At 38.0% G+C, this 19378-nt stretch overlaps 1 protein-coding gene across 1 annotated transcript; it reads left to right on the top strand.

The window, feature by feature from the left end:
- Positions 1-647: 647 nt before the first annotated feature.
- LOC134813818 (SCO-spondin-like) lies at positions 648-18622 on the top strand. The gene is made up of 17 exons (XM_063821698.1): positions 648-784; positions 1093-1247; positions 1441-1579; positions 1795-1959; positions 11564-11718; positions 11897-12035; positions 12146-13003; positions 13339-13524; positions 14204-14287; positions 14635-14789; positions 14983-15121; positions 15336-15500; positions 15699-15853; positions 16042-16180; positions 16291-17490; positions 17819-18004; positions 18304-18622. Coding segments are annotated over exons 1-17 (4137 nt in total). The 5' UTR covers positions 648-669; the 3' UTR covers positions 18306-18622.
- The last annotated feature ends 756 nt before the right edge of the window (positions 18623-19378 follow it).

Below are 19378 nucleotides of genomic sequence, written 5' to 3'. Positions count from 1 at the left end.
CTTAAAATTAAAAATTGAGAGAGATCCTGTTTCAAAAAGTTGGATATGATCATCAGCTACACTCACAAGAATTTTTGAACTAGGAAATGCTCGATTACAAAAAAAGATATTCTCAAAATAATTTTGTTTGGTGTGGAAACGGTGCGCTAGCTAGGGTCACTGAACTGCCTATGAGGTCATTTGGGTTGGACATGTTTAGTGTATGCTCCCTTAAACCTGTCTTGACCATGCAACAATGAACGTGATACGACAAATAATAATATATCTAAAAATATTTAACACTGTTCACACGTAGTGACAGTACGTGTATATACCTGGCCAAAAATAACATCAGTTTTAAATATGCAGTAAAACCACTTGATATACAGTATAAAAACGAACGGCGTACGGTATAGAAAAAACCCCACGTACCGAACTGATAACCCCCCCCCCCCCCCCCCCTTAAAAGCCTATGACCAACCATAAACTGATGAATCTCTGATAATGCCTAATTATCTAATAATTATCTGATAATTATCTGATAATTATCTGATAATTATCTGTAAATTATCTGATAATTATCTAATAATATAATGTCCTTTCCCCGCATTTAAATTAATACTGTACTCCACTAGTATAATTTGGTTTATTTATTTTTAGTCACTATAATTTTAACAAAATAAGGAAGTTATGTTAGTCAAGATGCAGATGACGATGATGATGGTCCTGACAATGTTAGCTGGCATTGCTTTGGCTGACTCAGAGATCATGTGTATTGGTACTTCAGAAAGTGACTGCACTTTCAGTAAGTCTGATTATTTCATACACTTTATGTATCAACATTCCAGCTATATATCAATTCAATATATGAAGTAAACAAATTTGATGATATAATAATAATAAAGACATTATTTTTCAAGTAATTTTTAAAAGGAATCGGGAATTTGACGGACTTTTACATTCTGTTTGAACAATATCGATTAAACGACTTCAAACCGCGATTAATTTGGGACACTGTTTTTTTTTCTCCAAATCATCAGGTCTGTCAGAAGTTTTACAATACATTTACTGTAGTCTTTACAAAACAGCTATTATAATATTGTTCCTCGCCAGCGGAAGAGATAGGGGAAAATTTAATTCTAACCCTGTCGTGTGATGATGGGAGGCACCTAAAGATAGTGAGCGCAAAATACTGGGCACCTCATTCATGGACATGTACTGACCAACATGATGCTTTTAGTAAAACTAGCGATCACTGCAATCATAAGGTTTGTAGACATTGAAGAAAATGTGTAATGAGCAAACATAAAACATTGAAACTAATGAGATCATAGACAATTTAAGGACTGGACGTGTGAAAAGTTTTGATTTTAAATTCTTCACGAATCAACATTCTTCTAAATTTCTAACTCCCAAAACGGTAAACCATTTCGTCATCCTCACGACCTGCTGCTCTCACAGGAATCATGTTCGATAAACACGAGCCCGAATAGTTTCTATGGTGATCCATGCTGGGGTGCGGGGAAGAAACTGGCAGTATCGTACACGTGCCAGACATGTGACGAGGGAGAACTGTTAGTTGAGGGGCCAGGGTGTATAGGTTAGTGATAATTAGTAAGGAAATAAGAGCAGCGCCTTACGAAATACAATTTGTGTGTAAAAAGACAAGTTTATAAACAGATGTATTCAGATTGACGTTATCATAATATGGGCAATAGAATCAGTGAAACTTACAACTTTTGTGGCCACTTAATTTTTTTTTGCTGACTGTGCTGTTATAGAAGAGTTATAAGATCATAATTTTTTCAACTTCAGATCCCTGTGAAGGTGGCAATTACATTGACCAAGAGAACGGATGTACACCATGTGAAGAAGGAACATACAGCCCTGGAGGAAGTGCTTCATCGTGTTCTAACTGTCCTTCTGGGAAAGAAGTGGCACCTGGTTATATTGGTTCTTCAGAAAATGACTGTTCTTTCAGTAAGTCTGATTATTTCATACACTTTATGTATCAACATTACAGCTATATCGATTCAATATATGACGTAAACAAATTTGATGATGTAATAATGATAAAGACATTATTTTTCAGGTAATTTTTAAAAGGAATCGGGAATTTGACGGACTTTTATATTCTGTTTGAACAATATCGATTTAACGACTTCAAACCGCGATTAATTTGGGACACTGTTTTCTTTCTTCAAATCATCAGGTCTGTCAGAAGTTTTACAATACATTTACTGTAGTCTGTTATACAAAACAACTATTATGATATTGTTCCTCGCCAGCGGAAGAGATAGGGGAAAACTTAATTCTAACCCTGTCGTGTGATGATGGAGAACACCTAGAGATAGAGAACGCAAAATACTGGGCACCTCATTCATGGTTATGTACTGAACAACATGATGCTTTTCCTAAAACTTGGAATCACTGCAGTTATAAGGTTTGGAGACATTGAAGAAAATTTTTAATGAGACATAAAACATTGAAACTTAAGAGATCATACTCATAGACAATTTAAGGACTGGACGTGTGAAAAGTTTTAATTTTAAATTCTTCACGAATCAACATTCGTCTAAACTTCTAACTCCCAAAACGGTAAACCGTTTCGTTATCCTCACCACCTGCTGCTCTCACAGGAATCATGTTCGATAAACACGAGCCCGAATAGTTTCTATGGTGATCCATGCTGGGGTTCGTGGAAGAAACTTGCAGTATGGTACAAGTGCCAGACATGTGACGAGGGAGAACTGTTAGTTGAGGGGGTAGGGTGTAAAGGTTAGTGATAATTTGTAAGGAAATAAGAGCATGTACGAAATACAAGTTTTGTGTAAAAAGAAAAGTTTATAAACAGATGTATTGAGATTGACGTTCTGATAGTTTCAGAAGTTCCAGTGGACGGAGGCTGGTCTGAATTCTCGGAATGGTATGAGTGCTCGGCTGCATGCGGAGGAGGTTCTCAAATTAGGAGCAGAAGTTGTTCAAACCCTGCTCCAGAAAATGGAGGGGCTGATTGCGATGGAGACGGATTGGAATCTCAAGATTGCAATGCTGACCCGTGCCCTGTTGACGGAGGATGGTCTGACTTTTCTGATTGGTCTGATTGCTCGGTTGCATGCGGAGGAGGATCTCAAAGTAGAAGCAGAAGTTGTTCCAACCCTGCTCAAGAAAATGGAGGGGCTGGTTGCGATGAATACGATTCGGAATCTCAAGACTGCAACGCTGACCCTTGCCTTTGGAGAGACGACAATCGATGTGGTCCGACGTTCCCCCTCGCTAATGGCTCTCCCAGTCAGTGTAACCCTGACCACCCAAAAGGCGCTGTTTGCTGTTCTAAGTGGGGACGGTGCTCATCCCAAGAAAAATGGTGTACTTGTCATACCTGCGTCAACTACGGCCGAAGTTAGTCTTAACGCGAAAGGCAAAAACTCTTTCTCGGTCGATTGAATGGTTGGTTGAGTAGTTATAGTGGAAGACCGACACTTTTCAACCAACTTTTCAATCAACTGATGCGAAGACACATGTATGCTAATTAGTTATAAATTTGATTAGTTACCTTTTAAAAAGTGACTCACCTGGTCCGTTATACACGTCTTTAAAATCCCCTCAATTATGATCGCAATAAGAACATTTTACTTCACATCGCTTTTTGCTCCCATTTCAAGAACACTTGAATTTAACAGTTATTTTTTATTAATGTTTTATTAACATCCCTTCACCTCAGAAGAATTATCTCAAGACCTTTGGAGAGACGACAATCGATGTGGTGCGACGTTCCCCCTCGCGGATGGCTCTCCCAGTCAGTGTAACCCTGATCATCCAAAAGGCGCTGTTTGCTGTTCTAAGTGGGGACGGTGCTCATCCCAAGAAAAATGGTGTATTTGTCCTTCTTGCGTCAACTACGGTCGAAGTAAGTGTTAACATGGAAGGCAGAAACTCTTTCTTGGTCGATTGAATGGTTGGTTAAGTTCCTTATCGGACCTTATTTGAACGGACATTAATTAGTTAATTGAACGCTGGAAGTCCTAGCGTTCATGTTAATTTCCGTTCACTAATCACTATGAATGTCCGTTCATAATTATATCCGTTCATTTAATGTCCGGTCAAATAGTGTCCGATAAGGTAGTTATATAATAGAAGACCGACACTTTTCAACCAACTTTTCAATCAACCGATGCGAAGACACATGTACGCTAATTAGCTATAAATTTGATTGGTTACCTTTTAAAAAGTGACTCCCTGGTCCGTTATACACGTCTTTAAAATCCCCTCGATTATGAATTATGATCGCAATAAGAACATTTTACTTCACATCGCTTTTTGCTCCCTGCATTACAAGAACACTTGAATTTAACAATTATTCTTTATTAATTTTTTATTAAAATCCCTTCACCTCAGAATAGAATTTGAGAACATATCGTCAACTAGAAAAACAGCAGATGGGTGTGAACGAATTTGAAGCAGGATTTGGACAATTTCTCGTCGAGAGAGCACTAAGATTTGGATATTTGTAGAGCATAGAGAGGTCAACCATATTTGTTTGATATATGACAGTGCAATTCTGGGTTTCATTATTCAATATTGGAAGCTTATTTGTAGTTATTGATCGCTGTCATCTGTCAGAAAACATGGATGTTATCCCCATTAATAGTACCCAGATCTATACAACGCATTGAAAAAATGTACAACAAATATTTCCGTTTTGTGTATTTTTATTACTATTAATATCATAATTTCGAAAAAAATTGTTTTATTCATGTTCCAATTTACAATTCACGTTAATGTTAAATAAAAGCGCAACGGAAAAATGTGTTTTGTTGGCAAAGTTTTTTGAATCCCAAATTTTCGGATCAAGTTCGACAGACTAGTTTGTATCACCTAAAACTATAAAAGCAGGCTTTACGGGCATTTTCTGTTATGTATTTTCTGCTACGCAAGGGAGTCAGGGACCCCATGCTCACTTCATGTATTTTTTTCCCGATCCATGACTCAAAAGAGTCAAGGACAAGGGTTATCGAACGAAGTTTTTTTTTGTATATGGTAGCTTTGCAACCGTGCTTGCCTGCGAGTGTAGTGCGTACGTGCCCTATTAGTTATAACTTTGCGGAGTTTGTCACTCTGCAAAGTTATTGTTTGGGGAGTAAATCGTTAATTTCACCATAGTATCCAACTAGCTAGGCACTAATTGATAGCATATTATTTCGAGTTAGTATTACTAGCAGGAACTCGTTTAACCCTAAAATGATGTCATGACTCAAGACTCAAGAGACTAAAATAATTATTACCTATTTAATTCGCGTTTTTGACACCACGGTGGTCCAAATTTTGGGCTCTAAAATTCCTATTCCTTGGCCAATTTTTTATTTTTTCATGCTGATTTGGAGGGCATTAAAGCATTTGACCCAGTCAAAAAAGCGACGATTTTATTTTCGGTATCATTTTGCATTTGCAGACGGTCATTCAAATTATTATCATTTATTTTTGTTTGGGAAAGAGAGAAGGCAGCGGTCCACTCTACCCATGATTATAGGTTATGGTCAAATATCATATCTTTTTGATTATAATGTCAGGCCGGTACTTAAAAAAGTTGAAATGTAAACTCGTAACGGCAAGTTTCCATATAACTTCATTAAATTTATGATTTAAAAAGGAGGTAATTTCAATGATTTCGAACTTTTACCTTTGAAACATTTCCTTGTGTTCAGGTAAGCACATTTGTCGATCACTGACTGAATATGCTACTTTATACTCATTCAAGTTGGCATTAAATTAAAATATAATGCCATTTAACTGTCGTGGGAAAGCAAAATTTCAAATTTGTTCGAAATCAGGAATGAGCAAAATTCTCACCTTTCGCACGTGCAAAGTAAGTAACCATGTTAACGAGGGTTGTTTACAGTTACACGCACGTGCACGTGAAAAGATTGTTAGAAGAACGGCATTTTTATCGGTTTTGTTGATATTACAATGTGTTTAGTGCGAGCAACATTTTAATCGGCTGTATCTTCGGTTGTGTATAAGAGGTGTAGGATATTTTTTGACGCGATTTAAACTTACTAACAAAAAATATAATAAGCTTTCTCCCTCTGACCACGGGTTTTCTAGTCTATATTATAATCCAAAGAATTATTTATGTACGTATCACAATACTATAATTCAAAGAATTATTTCTGCTGTATAAAAATGTATAATGTACGACCACCCAGGCACCCACGTGCAAATTATAGGTAAAAAGCAAAAGGTTGCAAAGTAACCATGGTAACGAGGGTTGTTAGTGTTACACGCACGTACACGTGCAAATATTGATAGAACGGCATTTTTATCGGTTTTGTTGATATTACGTTCTTACGTTGTGTTTAGTGCGAGCAACATTTTAATCGGCTGTATCTTCGGTTGTGTAGGACCTTTTTTGACGGGATTTAAACTTACTTACAACTTTACAAAAAATACTATTAGAGTATTATCTTCCTCCCTGTGACCACGGGTTTTCTGTTTGTTTGTTTGTTTATAGAACCCGTCCCCAATCTCGTATCGGAAAATGACTAAACTCAGGTCTGAGTGTGAATACGGGTGGTACCTGCAAGAGTGTTCATTAAGCATTTAGAGTTCTGTAAAACTGCAGTTACAATTGTGCTAGAGTATTTTTAGTATATACGATTGGTATCAGATATATATCCCTACATGCTTCCAAAATTTGTAAAGCCGTAGTACATACATATCACATTACACCGGAGCCTACACAGTGCAATCTCCTCCAGTCGATCTGCGCCGCGTATGTTTATATAATTATAAGCGCGCGGCGCAGACTGGAGGAAACCACACTCTGCAAGTTCGATCTAGTGCAATGCTAAATGTACGTACTACGGCTTCATCTCCAACTTTCTGCACAATGTACTGGAATGTTTTGAAGGAAAAGAAAGAACAAAAAAAATGATATATATAAATAAAATCAGCGATTTAATGTTAGCCTTAGTATAGGAGGGTAACTTTAATTCCCTGGTTTCTAAAAACAGCTTTAAAAAAAAATAATAAAGTATGTAACGTCGATACCAAACCGATTATTGAGCGATAATAACTGAGTAGTTGATTCCTGGGTTGCGGAGTCATCCAGTTTTTTAATGTGGTTCTTGTTCAGTTCTTGACCAGAAGTGTCTAATGAAGTAAGTCAGACAAGCAAACTCTTCCTTAAATGCTGATATAAGTCGTCTCAATCCCAGAAATTATGAATGATGACCCAGTGTAAAAGTGCAGAAATCGGCCGAAAATAACAAAGACTAAAAATAGTTAAAAAGTGACAGGATTCAAACACAAGGAAAATTAATAACTTAGAGCGTAATAAGGAATATCTCCAAACGGAGTTTTCTGAGAGGGCGAGATGTTCTTTAATTAGAGCTAATGATTAAATGAGACCCACTAAAGGTACTAAATTAACCGGACTGCTAGCAAGGAATCGAGAGTGGGAATAAAAATAAAAGCGGAATAAATTTTAAGATAATGAAACAGAAACTGAAAGCTAAAATATATACCGTTCTAGAATGCCTCCGCAAACTATTGCTCCTTTGTAATGCCCACGTGTTAGTAAGTGTAGTAAAAAGATAAAAATAATAAAGCTATAAAAATGAACGGAGCGGTGAAAATCTGAGAGGGTGAGAGGTTCTTTAATTAGAGCTAATGATTAAATGAGACCCACTAAAGGTACTAAATTAACCGGACTGCTAGCAAGGAATCGAGAGTGGGAATAAAAATAAAAGCGGAATAAATTTTAAGATAATGAAACAGAAACTGAAAGCTAAAATATATACCGTTCTAGAATGCCTCCGCAAACTATTGCTCCTTTGTAATGCCCACGTGTTAGTAAGTGTAGTAAAAAGATAAAAATAATAAAGCTATAAAAATGAACGGAGCGGTGAAAATCTGAGAGGGTGAGAGGTTCTTTAATTAGAGCTAATGATTAAATGAGACCCACTAAAGGTACTAAATTAACCGGACTGCTAGCAAGGAATCGAGAGTGGGCCCACGGGTTTTCTAGTCTATATTATAATTCAAAGAATTATTTCTGCATAATAATGTATGTACGACCGCCCACGTGCAAATTAGACGAGAAATATGAAGTTGCAAAGTAACCACGGTAACGGTGTTCAAAAGTGCACGTGCACGTGCAAAGATTTGCGAGCGACATTTTGATCGGTTTTGAGGTAATTATACGTTGTGTTCAGGACCCTGTCAGTGTCTCTCTTTCCCAAACAAATGGAAATGATATTAATTTGATTGACCGTGTGCAAATGCAAAATGATACCGAGAATGAAATCGGTCGCTCGATTTTCCCAATCATTCACGGCTTACGAATTGTATTAAACAGTTTCGATTAATTACATCAATCAAATGCTGTAAAAATCTCTTTGGGTTGCGTTCGGGGCGATACTTAGTAGTAGTTTTTCTACAGACGGTCAATCAAATTGATATCATTTCCTTTTGTTTGAGAAAGAGAGACACTGGCAGCGGTCCACTCTACCCATGATTATGGGTTTTGGTCAAATACCCAATCGATTTCTCAGGACAAACAATTAAAATCAAATGTCGTAACGCGCTTTATTTGATTTCATTTTAAATTGTTGGCACTGAGGTTACTGTTTTATTAGAAATTTATTTGAGAGAATCATCAGCAGTTGAAATTGTAGTACGTGTTTTTTATAAAGGAGAGAGCAGTTGGAATTTGTGTTACCTGGACAATTAGATTACCAGTCTGTAGGACTGGTAATAGTCCTACTCCTGCACTCCTGCAGACTGGTAGAGGCTTTTAATTGAATTCCACAATCAAAAGGTCGGATGAGATCCAATTACCTCGTAATATTGCTTCTGCGGAACACTCCTGGCTTCTCAATACTCCTTCCCCAGAAAAATTAGTGAAACGAAAAGTCTAACTGATACTGATAGTGCTGATTACTGATTAGTGCACCGGTCCTGTTAGGTTCAAGCAGGAACTGTTACTTTCCTTCTTGAACTCATAGTTACCTCCTGAGGCATCCTGACGTGCAGACTTCTTCGGTTATCTCCGATCAAATGGTTGGGTACAACGCACAATGCTAATTGCAGCGCGGTGCCAGTCTTTGATCAATTACCACCAGAAATTTAATTTCATGCTTTTCAGTTAAAGGATCACGCGTTGCAAGGAACGTAGCCATCTATAAAACTGGCTACGTTGCAGGGTCGAGCATAGATTTAGAGCAATTTAGTATGGCTCCTGTTTTGCGAGTCATATTGCATGTTTTAAGTAATGCTTTAAATTCTTTCTGTTCGTCCTGTGTCTTTCCCCAACATCTACTAGAACGGACAGTACTGTTGTAAAGTTCTATGGTTTTAAGTTAAGATACAGTTATTAGGTACTAGTTAAGTACCGCTACTGTGTCATACGCCCGTTATTGTAGAGCCAGATCGAACGCAAAAATATAGCTTGAATAAATTAAAACTTAACGGCCAGGTAGCTAGCAGTCGGTTAGAGCACCAGCTTTGCAATCGTGAGGTTGCGAGTTCGAATCCCGCTGTCTGCCTGATCGTGGGGTGAACGTCGTCGACGTTCTGCTAAGGATCCAATAGGATCTATGCAGCCTCCCGGTTCACCCAGCCAAATGCTCGAGAAATCGTGTGACGGTTAAATGGGGAGCTGTGCAATGTAGTACAGCGAAAAGCAAAAACCTTCAAGTTCAATGGATGGTTACCGTGATGGGTGCCACATGCCTATATTGCCTGGCATGAAATATATATACCTACTTACTTGTACTTGTCTAGGTCTATATAAGCATTAGTATCGGGCGTTGCCTGCTATCCCGAAACTAGAAGCTGCTATTGTTTTATCACAGTGAAGTGCCACAAGGACTTAGGACGTTAGGACGTTGGCTTTAGCCAAGCAACTTTATAGTGTATACCCTTTATATCATCAGCAGAAAGTTTGTTTCTATAGCTTTTGGAATTTGCATACTTATCATTCTTATCTTACTCAGCACTCATGGATGCACTTTGCTAGGCAACCAAACAAAAACACGTTACATGTCGACTAATTACAAAGTAATCGGGTTATTGGAATTTGGAAAAATGTTAAATACACGTTAGGAATGAAGTGACACATATGAATTATGCTTAATGCTTTAGTAAACAACGCATAGACTATTATGGCGATCTCTTTGAATGCTGTACAAATTCTTGCTGTAGTAATTCTTAACCAGTTGACTCAACTCGGTCCAGTTTTCGATAGATTGTTAGAGCTTTTGATTCGTTTAAAAAATGTATCTGTTTATGTGGATAAAATATTTGTTGCCGAATATTAAAAGGATATTACCAACCATAAACTGATGAATCTCTGATAATGCCTAATTATCTAATAATTATCTGATAATTATTTGATAATTATCTGATGATTATCTGATAATTATCTGATAATTATCTGATAATTATCTGATAATTATCTGATAATTATCTGATAATTATCTGATAATTATCTGATAATTATATGATAATTATTTGATGATTATATGATAATTATCTGATAATTATCTGATATTTATCTAATAATATAATATCTTTTCCCCGCATTTAAATTAACTAGCAGGAACCCGTATAACCCTAAAATGGTGTCAAGACTCAAGAGACTAAAATAATTATACCTATTTAATTCGCGTTTTTGACACCACTTGGGGGTCCAAATTTTGGGCTCTAAAACTCCTATTCCTTGGCCAATTTTTTATTTTTTCATGCTGATTTGGAGGCCATTAAAGCATTTGACCCAGTCAAAAAAAGTTTCAGTTGTATATCTTTTACGGTTTTTGCGGAAAGTCGCGTTAAAGTTGATGCCGTGGTGTCAGTAAAATGGTACGGATAAACACATCCATAAACAGGATTAAACAGGATTAAACAGGATTAAACATAAATTTGTCAATGAGAGCCCTAACACTCACGTCTTGACTATACATCAATATGATAGAAATAAATAAATAAATAATGTGCAAGGGTTTTCTTAAAATAAAAATTTAAAAATCATAAAAATTTAACTTCGTCACATCTATATATATCGTCTCGCTTTATATATAGTAAGATACTGTACTAATAGTATAATGTGGTTATTTAGTCACTATAATTTTAACAAAATTAGGAATTTATGTTAGTCAAGATGCAGATGACGATGATGATGGCCCTGACAATGTTAGCTGGCATTGGTTTGACTGACGCAGCGTTGTGTAAGTTCAAGTTCATATTATATAATTTATTGGAAGAAGTTTCTTTGATGTATTTTATAAGTACATTTATTTTGTGTGCTTTTTGAATTCGTATGGAGATTTTTTAGTGCCTCCGTATTAGTGTAATTTAATGATGACGTAGTAATGATAAAGAAATCATTTTTCAAGTAGTTTTAAAAGGAATCGGAACTTGACAGACTTTTACATTCTGTTTGAACAATATTAATTTAGCGTCTTCAAACCGCAATTAATTGGGACACTGTTTTTTTTTCCAAATCATCAGGTCTGTCAGAAGATTTACAATACATTTACTGTAGTATGTACAAAACAACTATTATAGTATTATTCCACACCAGATAAAGAGATAGGGGAAAACTTAATTCTAAACCTGTCGTGTGATGATGGAGAATACCTAAGGATAGTGAACGCAAAATACTGGGCACCTCATTATTGGTTTTGTACTGTACAACATGATGCTTTACCTAAAACTCAGAATCACTGCGATTATAAGGTTTGGAGACATTGAAGAAAATGTGCAATGAGACATAAAACATTGAAAAAAACAATTTAAGGACTGGGCGTGTGAAACGTTTCGATTTTAAATTCTTCATGAATCAACATTCTTCTAAACTTCTAACTCCCAAAACGGTAAACCGTTTCGTCATCCTCACGACCTGCTGCTCTCACAGGGATCATGTTCGATAAACACGAGCCCGAATAGTTTCTATGGTGATCCATGCTGGGGTTCGTGGAAGAAACTGGCAGTATGGTACACGTGCCAGACATGTGACGAGGGAGAACTGTTAGTTGAGGGGGTAGGGTGTGAAGGTTAGTGATAATTAATAAGGAAATAAGAGCATGTAAGAAATAAAACATTATTGTGTAAAAAGAAAAGTTTATAAACAGATGTATTCAGATTGACGTTCTGATTGTTTCAGAAGTTCCAGTTGACGGAGGCTGGTCTGAATTCTCGGAATGGTCTGAGTGCTCGGCTGCATGCGGAGGAGGATCTCAAAGTAGAAGCAAAAGTTGTTCCAACCCTGCTCCAGAAAATGGAGGGGCTGATTGCGATGGAGACGATTCGGAATCTCAAAACTGCAACGCTGACCCTTGCCCCGTTGACGGAGGATGGTCTGACTTTTCTGATTGGTCTGAGTGCTCGGTTGCATGCGGAGGAGGATCTCAAAGTAGAAGCAAAAGTTGTTCCAACCCTGCTCCAGAAAATGGAGGGGCTGATTGCGATGGAGACGATTCGGAATCTCAAGACTGCAACGCTGACCCTTGCCCCGTTGACGGAGGATGGTCTGACTTTTCTGATTGGTCTGAGTGCTCGGTTGCATGCGGAGGAGGATCTCAAAGTAGAAGCAAAAGTTGTACCAACCCTGCTCCAGAAAATGGAGGGGCTGATTGCGATGGAGATGATTCGGAATCTCAAGACTGCAACGCTGACCCTTGCTCAGTTGACGGAGGTTGGTCTGAATTCGGGGAATGGTCGGAGTGCTCGGTTACATGCGGAGGAGGATCTCAAAGTAGAAGTAGAAGTTGTTCCAACCCTGCTCCAGAAAAAGGAGGGGCTCATTGCGATGGAGACGATTCGGAATCTCAAGCCTGCAACGCTGACCCTTGCCTTTGGAGAGACGACGGTAAATGTGGTCCGACGGTCCCCCTCGCGGATGGCTCTCCCAGTCAGTGTAACCCTGACCACCCATTAGGCGCTGTTTGCTGTTCTAAGTGGGGACGATGCACAAACAAACAAAAATGGTGTACTTGTCTTGCCTGCGTCAACTACGGCCGAAGTAAGTCTAAACATGAAAGGCAGAAACTCTTACTTGGCCGATTGAATAGTTGGTTAAGTAGTTATTCACTTATAGTTATAGTGGAAGGCCGATACTCTTCAACCAACTTTTCAATCAACCGATGCAAAGACACATGTACGCTAATTAGCTATCAATTTTCTTGGTTACCTTTTAAAAAGTGACTCCCCTGGTCCGTTATACACGTCTTTAAATAACCTCAATTATGATCGCAATAAGAACATTTTCTTCACATCACTTTTTGATCCCATTACAAGAACACTTGAATTTAACAGTAATTTTTTTATTAATGTTTCATTAACATCCCTTCACCTCAGAAGAATTAGCTCAAAACTTTTGGAGAGACGACAATCGATGTGGTTCGATGTTCCCCCTCCCGGATGGCTCTCCCAGTCAGTGCAACCCTGACCACCCAAAAGGCGCTGTTTGCTGTTCAAAGGGTGGACGGTGCTCATCCCAAGAAAAATGGTGTACTTGTCCTACCTGCGTCAACTACGGTCGAAGTAAGTGTTAACATGAAAGGCAGAAACTCTTTCTTTACTGTTTCTGTTTCTTTACGTCGATAGAATGGTTGGTTAAGTAGTAATACTTATAGTGGAAGGCCGACACTTTTCAATCAATTTTTCAATCAACCGATGCAAAGACACATGTACGCTAATTAGCTATAAATTTGTTTTGGTTACCTTTTAAAAAGTGACTCCCCTGGTATGTTATACACGTCTTTAAAATACCCACAATTATGATTGCAATAAGACCATTTTACTTCACATCGTTTTTTGCTCCCATTACAAGAACACTTGAATTTAACAGTTTTATTAACATCCCTTCACCTCAGAATAGAAGTTGAGAACATATCGTCGACTAGAAAAACAGCAGATGGGCGTAAACGAATTTGAAGCAGGATTTGGACAATTTCTCGTCGAGAGAGCACTAAGATTTTGATATTTGTAAAGAGGTCAACCATATTTGTTTGATATATGACACTAGTGCAATTCTGGGTTTGATCATTATTCAATACTGGAAGCTTATTTGTAGTTATTCGCTGTCATCTGTCACTGTCAGGAAATATGGATTTCATCCCCATTTATTATAGTAGTAGTACCCAGATCTGTACAATGCATTGAAAAAATGTACAACAAACATTTTCGTCTTGTGTATTTTTATCACTATTAATATCATAACTTATGTTAGTCAAGATGCAGATGACGATGATGATGGCCCTGACAATGTTAGCTGGCATTGGTTTGGCTGACGCAGAGATCTTCTGTAAGTTCAAGTTCATATTATATAATTTATTGAAAGACGTTTCTTTGATGTATTTTATAAGTACATTTATTTTGTTCGGTTTTGAAATTCGTATCGAGAATTTTTAGTGCTTCCGTATCAGTGTAATTTAATGATGACGTAATAATGATAAAGAAATTATTTTTTAAAAAGGAATCGGGAATTTGACGGATTTTTACATTCTGTTTGAACAATATCGATTAAACGACTTCAAACCGCGATTAATTTGGGACACTGTTTTTTTTCAAATCATCAGGTCTGTCAGAAGTTTTACAATACATTTACTGTAGTCTTTAAAAAACAACTATCATAATATTGTCCCTCACCAGCGGAAGAGATAGGGGAAAACTTAATTCTAACCCTGTCGTGTGATGATGGAGAACACCTAAAGATAGTGAGCGCAAAATACTGGGCACCTCATTCATGGTTCTGTAGTGATCAACATGATGCTTTTAGTGTAACTAGCGATTACTGCAATCATCAGGTTTGGAGACATTGAAGAAAATGTGTAATGAGACATAAAACATTGAAACTAATGAGATCATAGACAATTTAATTAGGACTGGACGTGTGAAAAGTTTTGATTTTAAATTCTTCACGAATCAACATTCTATTAAATTTCTAACTCCCAAAACGGTAAACCGTTTCGTCATCCTCACGACCTGCTGCTCTCACAGGAATCATGTTCGATAAACACGAGCCCGAATAGTTTATATGGTGATCCATGCTGGGGTGCGTGGAAGAAACTGGCAGTATCGTACACGTGCCAGACATGTGACGAGGGAAAACTGTTAGTTAAGGGGCCAGGGTGTATAGGTTAGTGATAATTAGTAAGGAAATAAGAGCAGCGCCTTACGAAATACAATATTTGTGTAAAAAGACAAGTTTATAAACAGATGTATTCAGATTGACGTTCTCATAATATGGGCAATAGAATCAGTGAACCTTACGACTTTTGTGGCCACTTAATTTTGTTTGCTGACAGTGCTGTTATAGTAGAGTTATGAGATAATAATTTGTTCAACCTCAGATCCCTGTGAAGGTGGAAATTACATTAACCAAGAGAACGGATGTACACCATGTGAAGAAGGAACATACAGCCCTGGAGGAAGTGCTTCATCGTGTTCTAACTGTCCTTCTGGGAAAGAAGTGGCACCTAGTTATATTGGTACTTCAGAAAGTGACTGTTCTTTCAGTAAGTAATTTTTAAAAGGAATCGGGAATTTGACGGACTTTTATATTTTTTTTGAACAATATCGATTTAACGACTTCAAACCGCGATTAATTTGGGACACTTTTTTTTCTTCAAATCATCAGGTCTGTCAGAAGTTTTACAATACATTTACTGTAGTCTGTTATACAAAACAACTATTATAATATTGTTCCACACCAGGGGAAGAGATAGGGGAAAACTTAATTCTAAACCTGTCGTGTGATGATGGAGAATACCTAGAGATAGAGAACGCAAAATACTGGGCACCTCATTTTTCGTTATGTACTATACTTGAAAATGCTTTTCCTCAAACTAGGGATCATTGCCGTTATAAGGTTTGGAGACATTAAAGAACATTTTTAATGAGACATAAATCATTGAAACTAATGAGATCATAGACAATTGAAGGACTGGACGTGAAAAGTATTGATTTTAAATTCTTCACGAATCAACATTCCTCTAAACTTCTAAATCCCAAAACGGTAAATCGTTTCATCATCCTCACGACCTGCTGCTCTCACAGGGATCATGTTCGCTAGACACGACCCCGGATAGATTCTATGTTGATCCATGCTGGGGTCAGTGGAAGAAACTGATAGTATGGTACAAGTGCCAGACATGTGACGAGGGAGAACTGTTACTTGAGGGGGCAGGGTGTGAAGGTTAGTGATAATTAATAAGGAAATAAGAGCATGTAAGAAATGAAACATTTTTGTGTAAAAAGAAAAGTTTATAAACAGATGTATTCAGATTGACGTTCTGATTGTTTCAGAAGTTCCAGTTGACGGAGGCTGGTCTGAATTCTCGGAATGGTCTGAGTGCTCGGCTGCATGCGGAGGAGGATCTCAAAGTAGAAGCAAAAGTTGTTCCAACCCTGCTCCAGAAAATGGAGGGGCTGATTGCGATGGAGACGATTCGGAATCTCAAGGCTGCAATGCTGACCCTTGCCCAGTTGACGGAGGATGGTCTGACTTTTCTGATTGGTCTGAGTGCTCGGTTGCATGCGGAGGAGGATCTCAAAGTAGAAGCAAAAGTTGTTCCAACCCTGCTCCAAAAAATGGAGGGGCTGATTGCGATGGAGACGATTCGGAATCTCAAGACTGCAACGCTGACCCTTGCCCCGTTGACGGAGGATGGTCTGACTTTTCTGATTGGTCTGATTGCTCGGTTGCATGCGGAGGAGGATCTCAAAGTAGAAGTAAAAGTTGTTCCAACCCTGCTCCAGAAAATGGAGGGGCTGATTGCGATGGAGACGATTCGGAATCTCAAGACTGCAATGCTGACCCTTGCCCAGTTGACGGAGGATGGTCTGACTTTTCTGATTGGTCTGAGTGCTCGGTTGCATGCGGAGGAGGATCTCAAAGTAGAAGCAAAAGTTGTTCCAACCCTGCTCCAGAAAATGGAGGGGCTGATTGCGATGGAGACGATTCGGAATCTCAAGACTGCAACGCTGACCCTTGCCCCGTTGACGGAGGATGGTCTGACTTTTCTGATTGGTCTGAGTGCTCGGTTGCATGCGGAGGAGGATCTCAAAGTAGAAGCAAAAGTTGTTCCAACCCTGCTCCAGAAAATGGAGGGGCTGATTGCGATGGAGATGATTCGGAATCTCAAGACTGCAACGCTGACCCTTGCTCAGTTGACGGAGGTTGGTCTGAATTCGGGGAATGGTCTGAGTGCTCGGTTACATGCGGAGGAGGATCTCAAAGTAGAAGTAGAAGTTGTTCCAACCCTGCTCCAGAAAAAGGAGGGGCTGATTGCGATGGAGACGATTCGGAATCTCAAGCCTGCAACGCTGACCCTTGCCTTTGGAGAGACGACAGTAAATGTGGTCCGACGGTCCCCCTCGCGGATGGCTCTCCCAGTCAGTGTAACCCTGACCACCCATTAGGCGCTGTTTGCTGTTCTAAGTGGGGACGATGCACAAACAAACAAAAATGGTGTACTTGTCTTACCTGCGTCAACTACGGCCGAAGTAAGTCTAAACATAAAAGGCAGAAACTCTTACTTGGTCGATTGAATAGTTGGTTAAGTAGTTATTCACTTATAGTGGAAGGCCGATACTCTTCAACCAACTTTTCAATCAACCGATGCGAAGACACATGTACGCTAGTTAGCTATCAATTTTCTTGGTTACCTTTTAAAAAGTGACTCCCCTGGTCCGTTATACACGTCTTTAAATAACCTCAATTATGATCGCAATAACAACATTTTCTTCACATCACTTTTTGATCCCATTACAAGAACACTTGAATTTAACAGTTATTTTTTATTAATGTTTCATTAACATCCCTTCACCTCAGAAGAATTATCTCAAAACCTTTGGAGAGACGACAATCGATGTGGTTCGATGTTCCCCCTCCCGGATGGCTCTCCCAGTCAGTGCAACCCTGACCACCCAAAAGGCGCTGTTTGCTGTTCAAAGGGTGGACGGTGCTCATCCCAAGAAAAATGGTGTACTTGTCCTACCTGCGTCAACTACGGTCGATGTAAGTGTTAACATGAAAGGCAGAAACTCTTTCTTTACGTCGATAGAATGGTTGGTTAAGTAGTAATACTTATAGTGGAAGGCCGACACTTTTCAAAGACATATGTACGCTAATTAGCTATAAATTTGTTTTGGTTACCTTTTAAAAAGTGACTCCCCTGGTATATTATACACGTCTTTAAAATACCCACAATTATGATTGCAATAAAGCAAAAAGACCATTTTATTTCACATCGTTTTTTTGCTCGCATTACAAGAACACTTGAATTCAACAGTTTTATTAACATCCCTTCACCTCAGAATAGAAGTTGAGAACATATCGTCGCTTAGAAAAACAGCAGATGGGCGTAAACGAATTTGAAGCAGGATTTGGACAATTTCTCGTCTAGAGAGCACTAAGATTTTGATATTTGTAAAGAGGTCAAACATATTTGTTTGATATATGACAGTGCAATTCTGAGTTTCATCATTATTCAATACTGGAAGCTTATTTGTAGTTATTCGCTGTCATCTGTCACTGTCAGGAAATATGGATTTCATCCCCATTTATTATAGTAGTAGTACCCAGATCTGTACAATGCATTGAAAATATTTACAACAAACATTTTCGTTTTGTGTATTTTTATTACTATTAATATCATAACTTCGAAAAACTTTTTTTATTTCTGTTCCATTTTATAATTCATGTTAATATTAAATAAAAGTTCAACGGAAAAATGTGTTTTGTTTTTTTTGTTTTATAGATCCCAAATTTTCGGATCAAGTTCGTCAGACTAGTTTTTATCACCTTAAACTATAAAAGCATGGGCCTTACGGGTATTTTCTGTTGCGTTTTTTTACCGTACAATGAATTGAAAATATTTGACCAAAACCCATAATAGGGCCGGTAAAGTGGACCACTGCCGGTGTCTCTCTTTCCCAAACAAAAGGAAATGATATTAATTGGAATGACCGTATGCAATTACAAAATGATACCGAGAATGAAATCGATCGCTCGCTTTTCCCATTCATTTACAATTGTAATAGATTAAGAAGAACTACCCGAAGGCAGCTGTACACTGTACAGTGTACTCGGTAATAAAGATTCAATAAACTTCAGCCAATTCACTAAATACTACTACTAGGTATTGACCCGAACGCAACCCAAAGATATTTTACAGCATGTGATTGATGTTAATTAATTACATTTTAATTAATTGCAACTTTTTACAATTTAACAGAAATTTAGAAGAAATTTAAACTTCCTGCAAAATTTCTCAAATATTTCCTCATCTGACTCTAATTTCGTTTAGGCGGACTCTAGATTTTCATTCACTACTGCAACTTTATATAGTTATAGTGAATGGTTATAGTGCGCCTGGTATAAGCTCTAATC

The sequence above is a fragment of the Bolinopsis microptera genome, chromosome 4 (assembly GCF_026151205.1).
Source record: "Bolinopsis microptera isolate Bmic1 chromosome 4, MBARI_Bmic_1.0, whole genome shotgun sequence".
NCBI lineage: Eukaryota > Metazoa > Ctenophora > Tentaculata > Lobata > Bolinopsidae > Bolinopsis > Bolinopsis microptera.
Note: the sequence above shows the minus strand (reverse complement) of the source record. Positions and strands in the feature narration are given on the sequence as shown.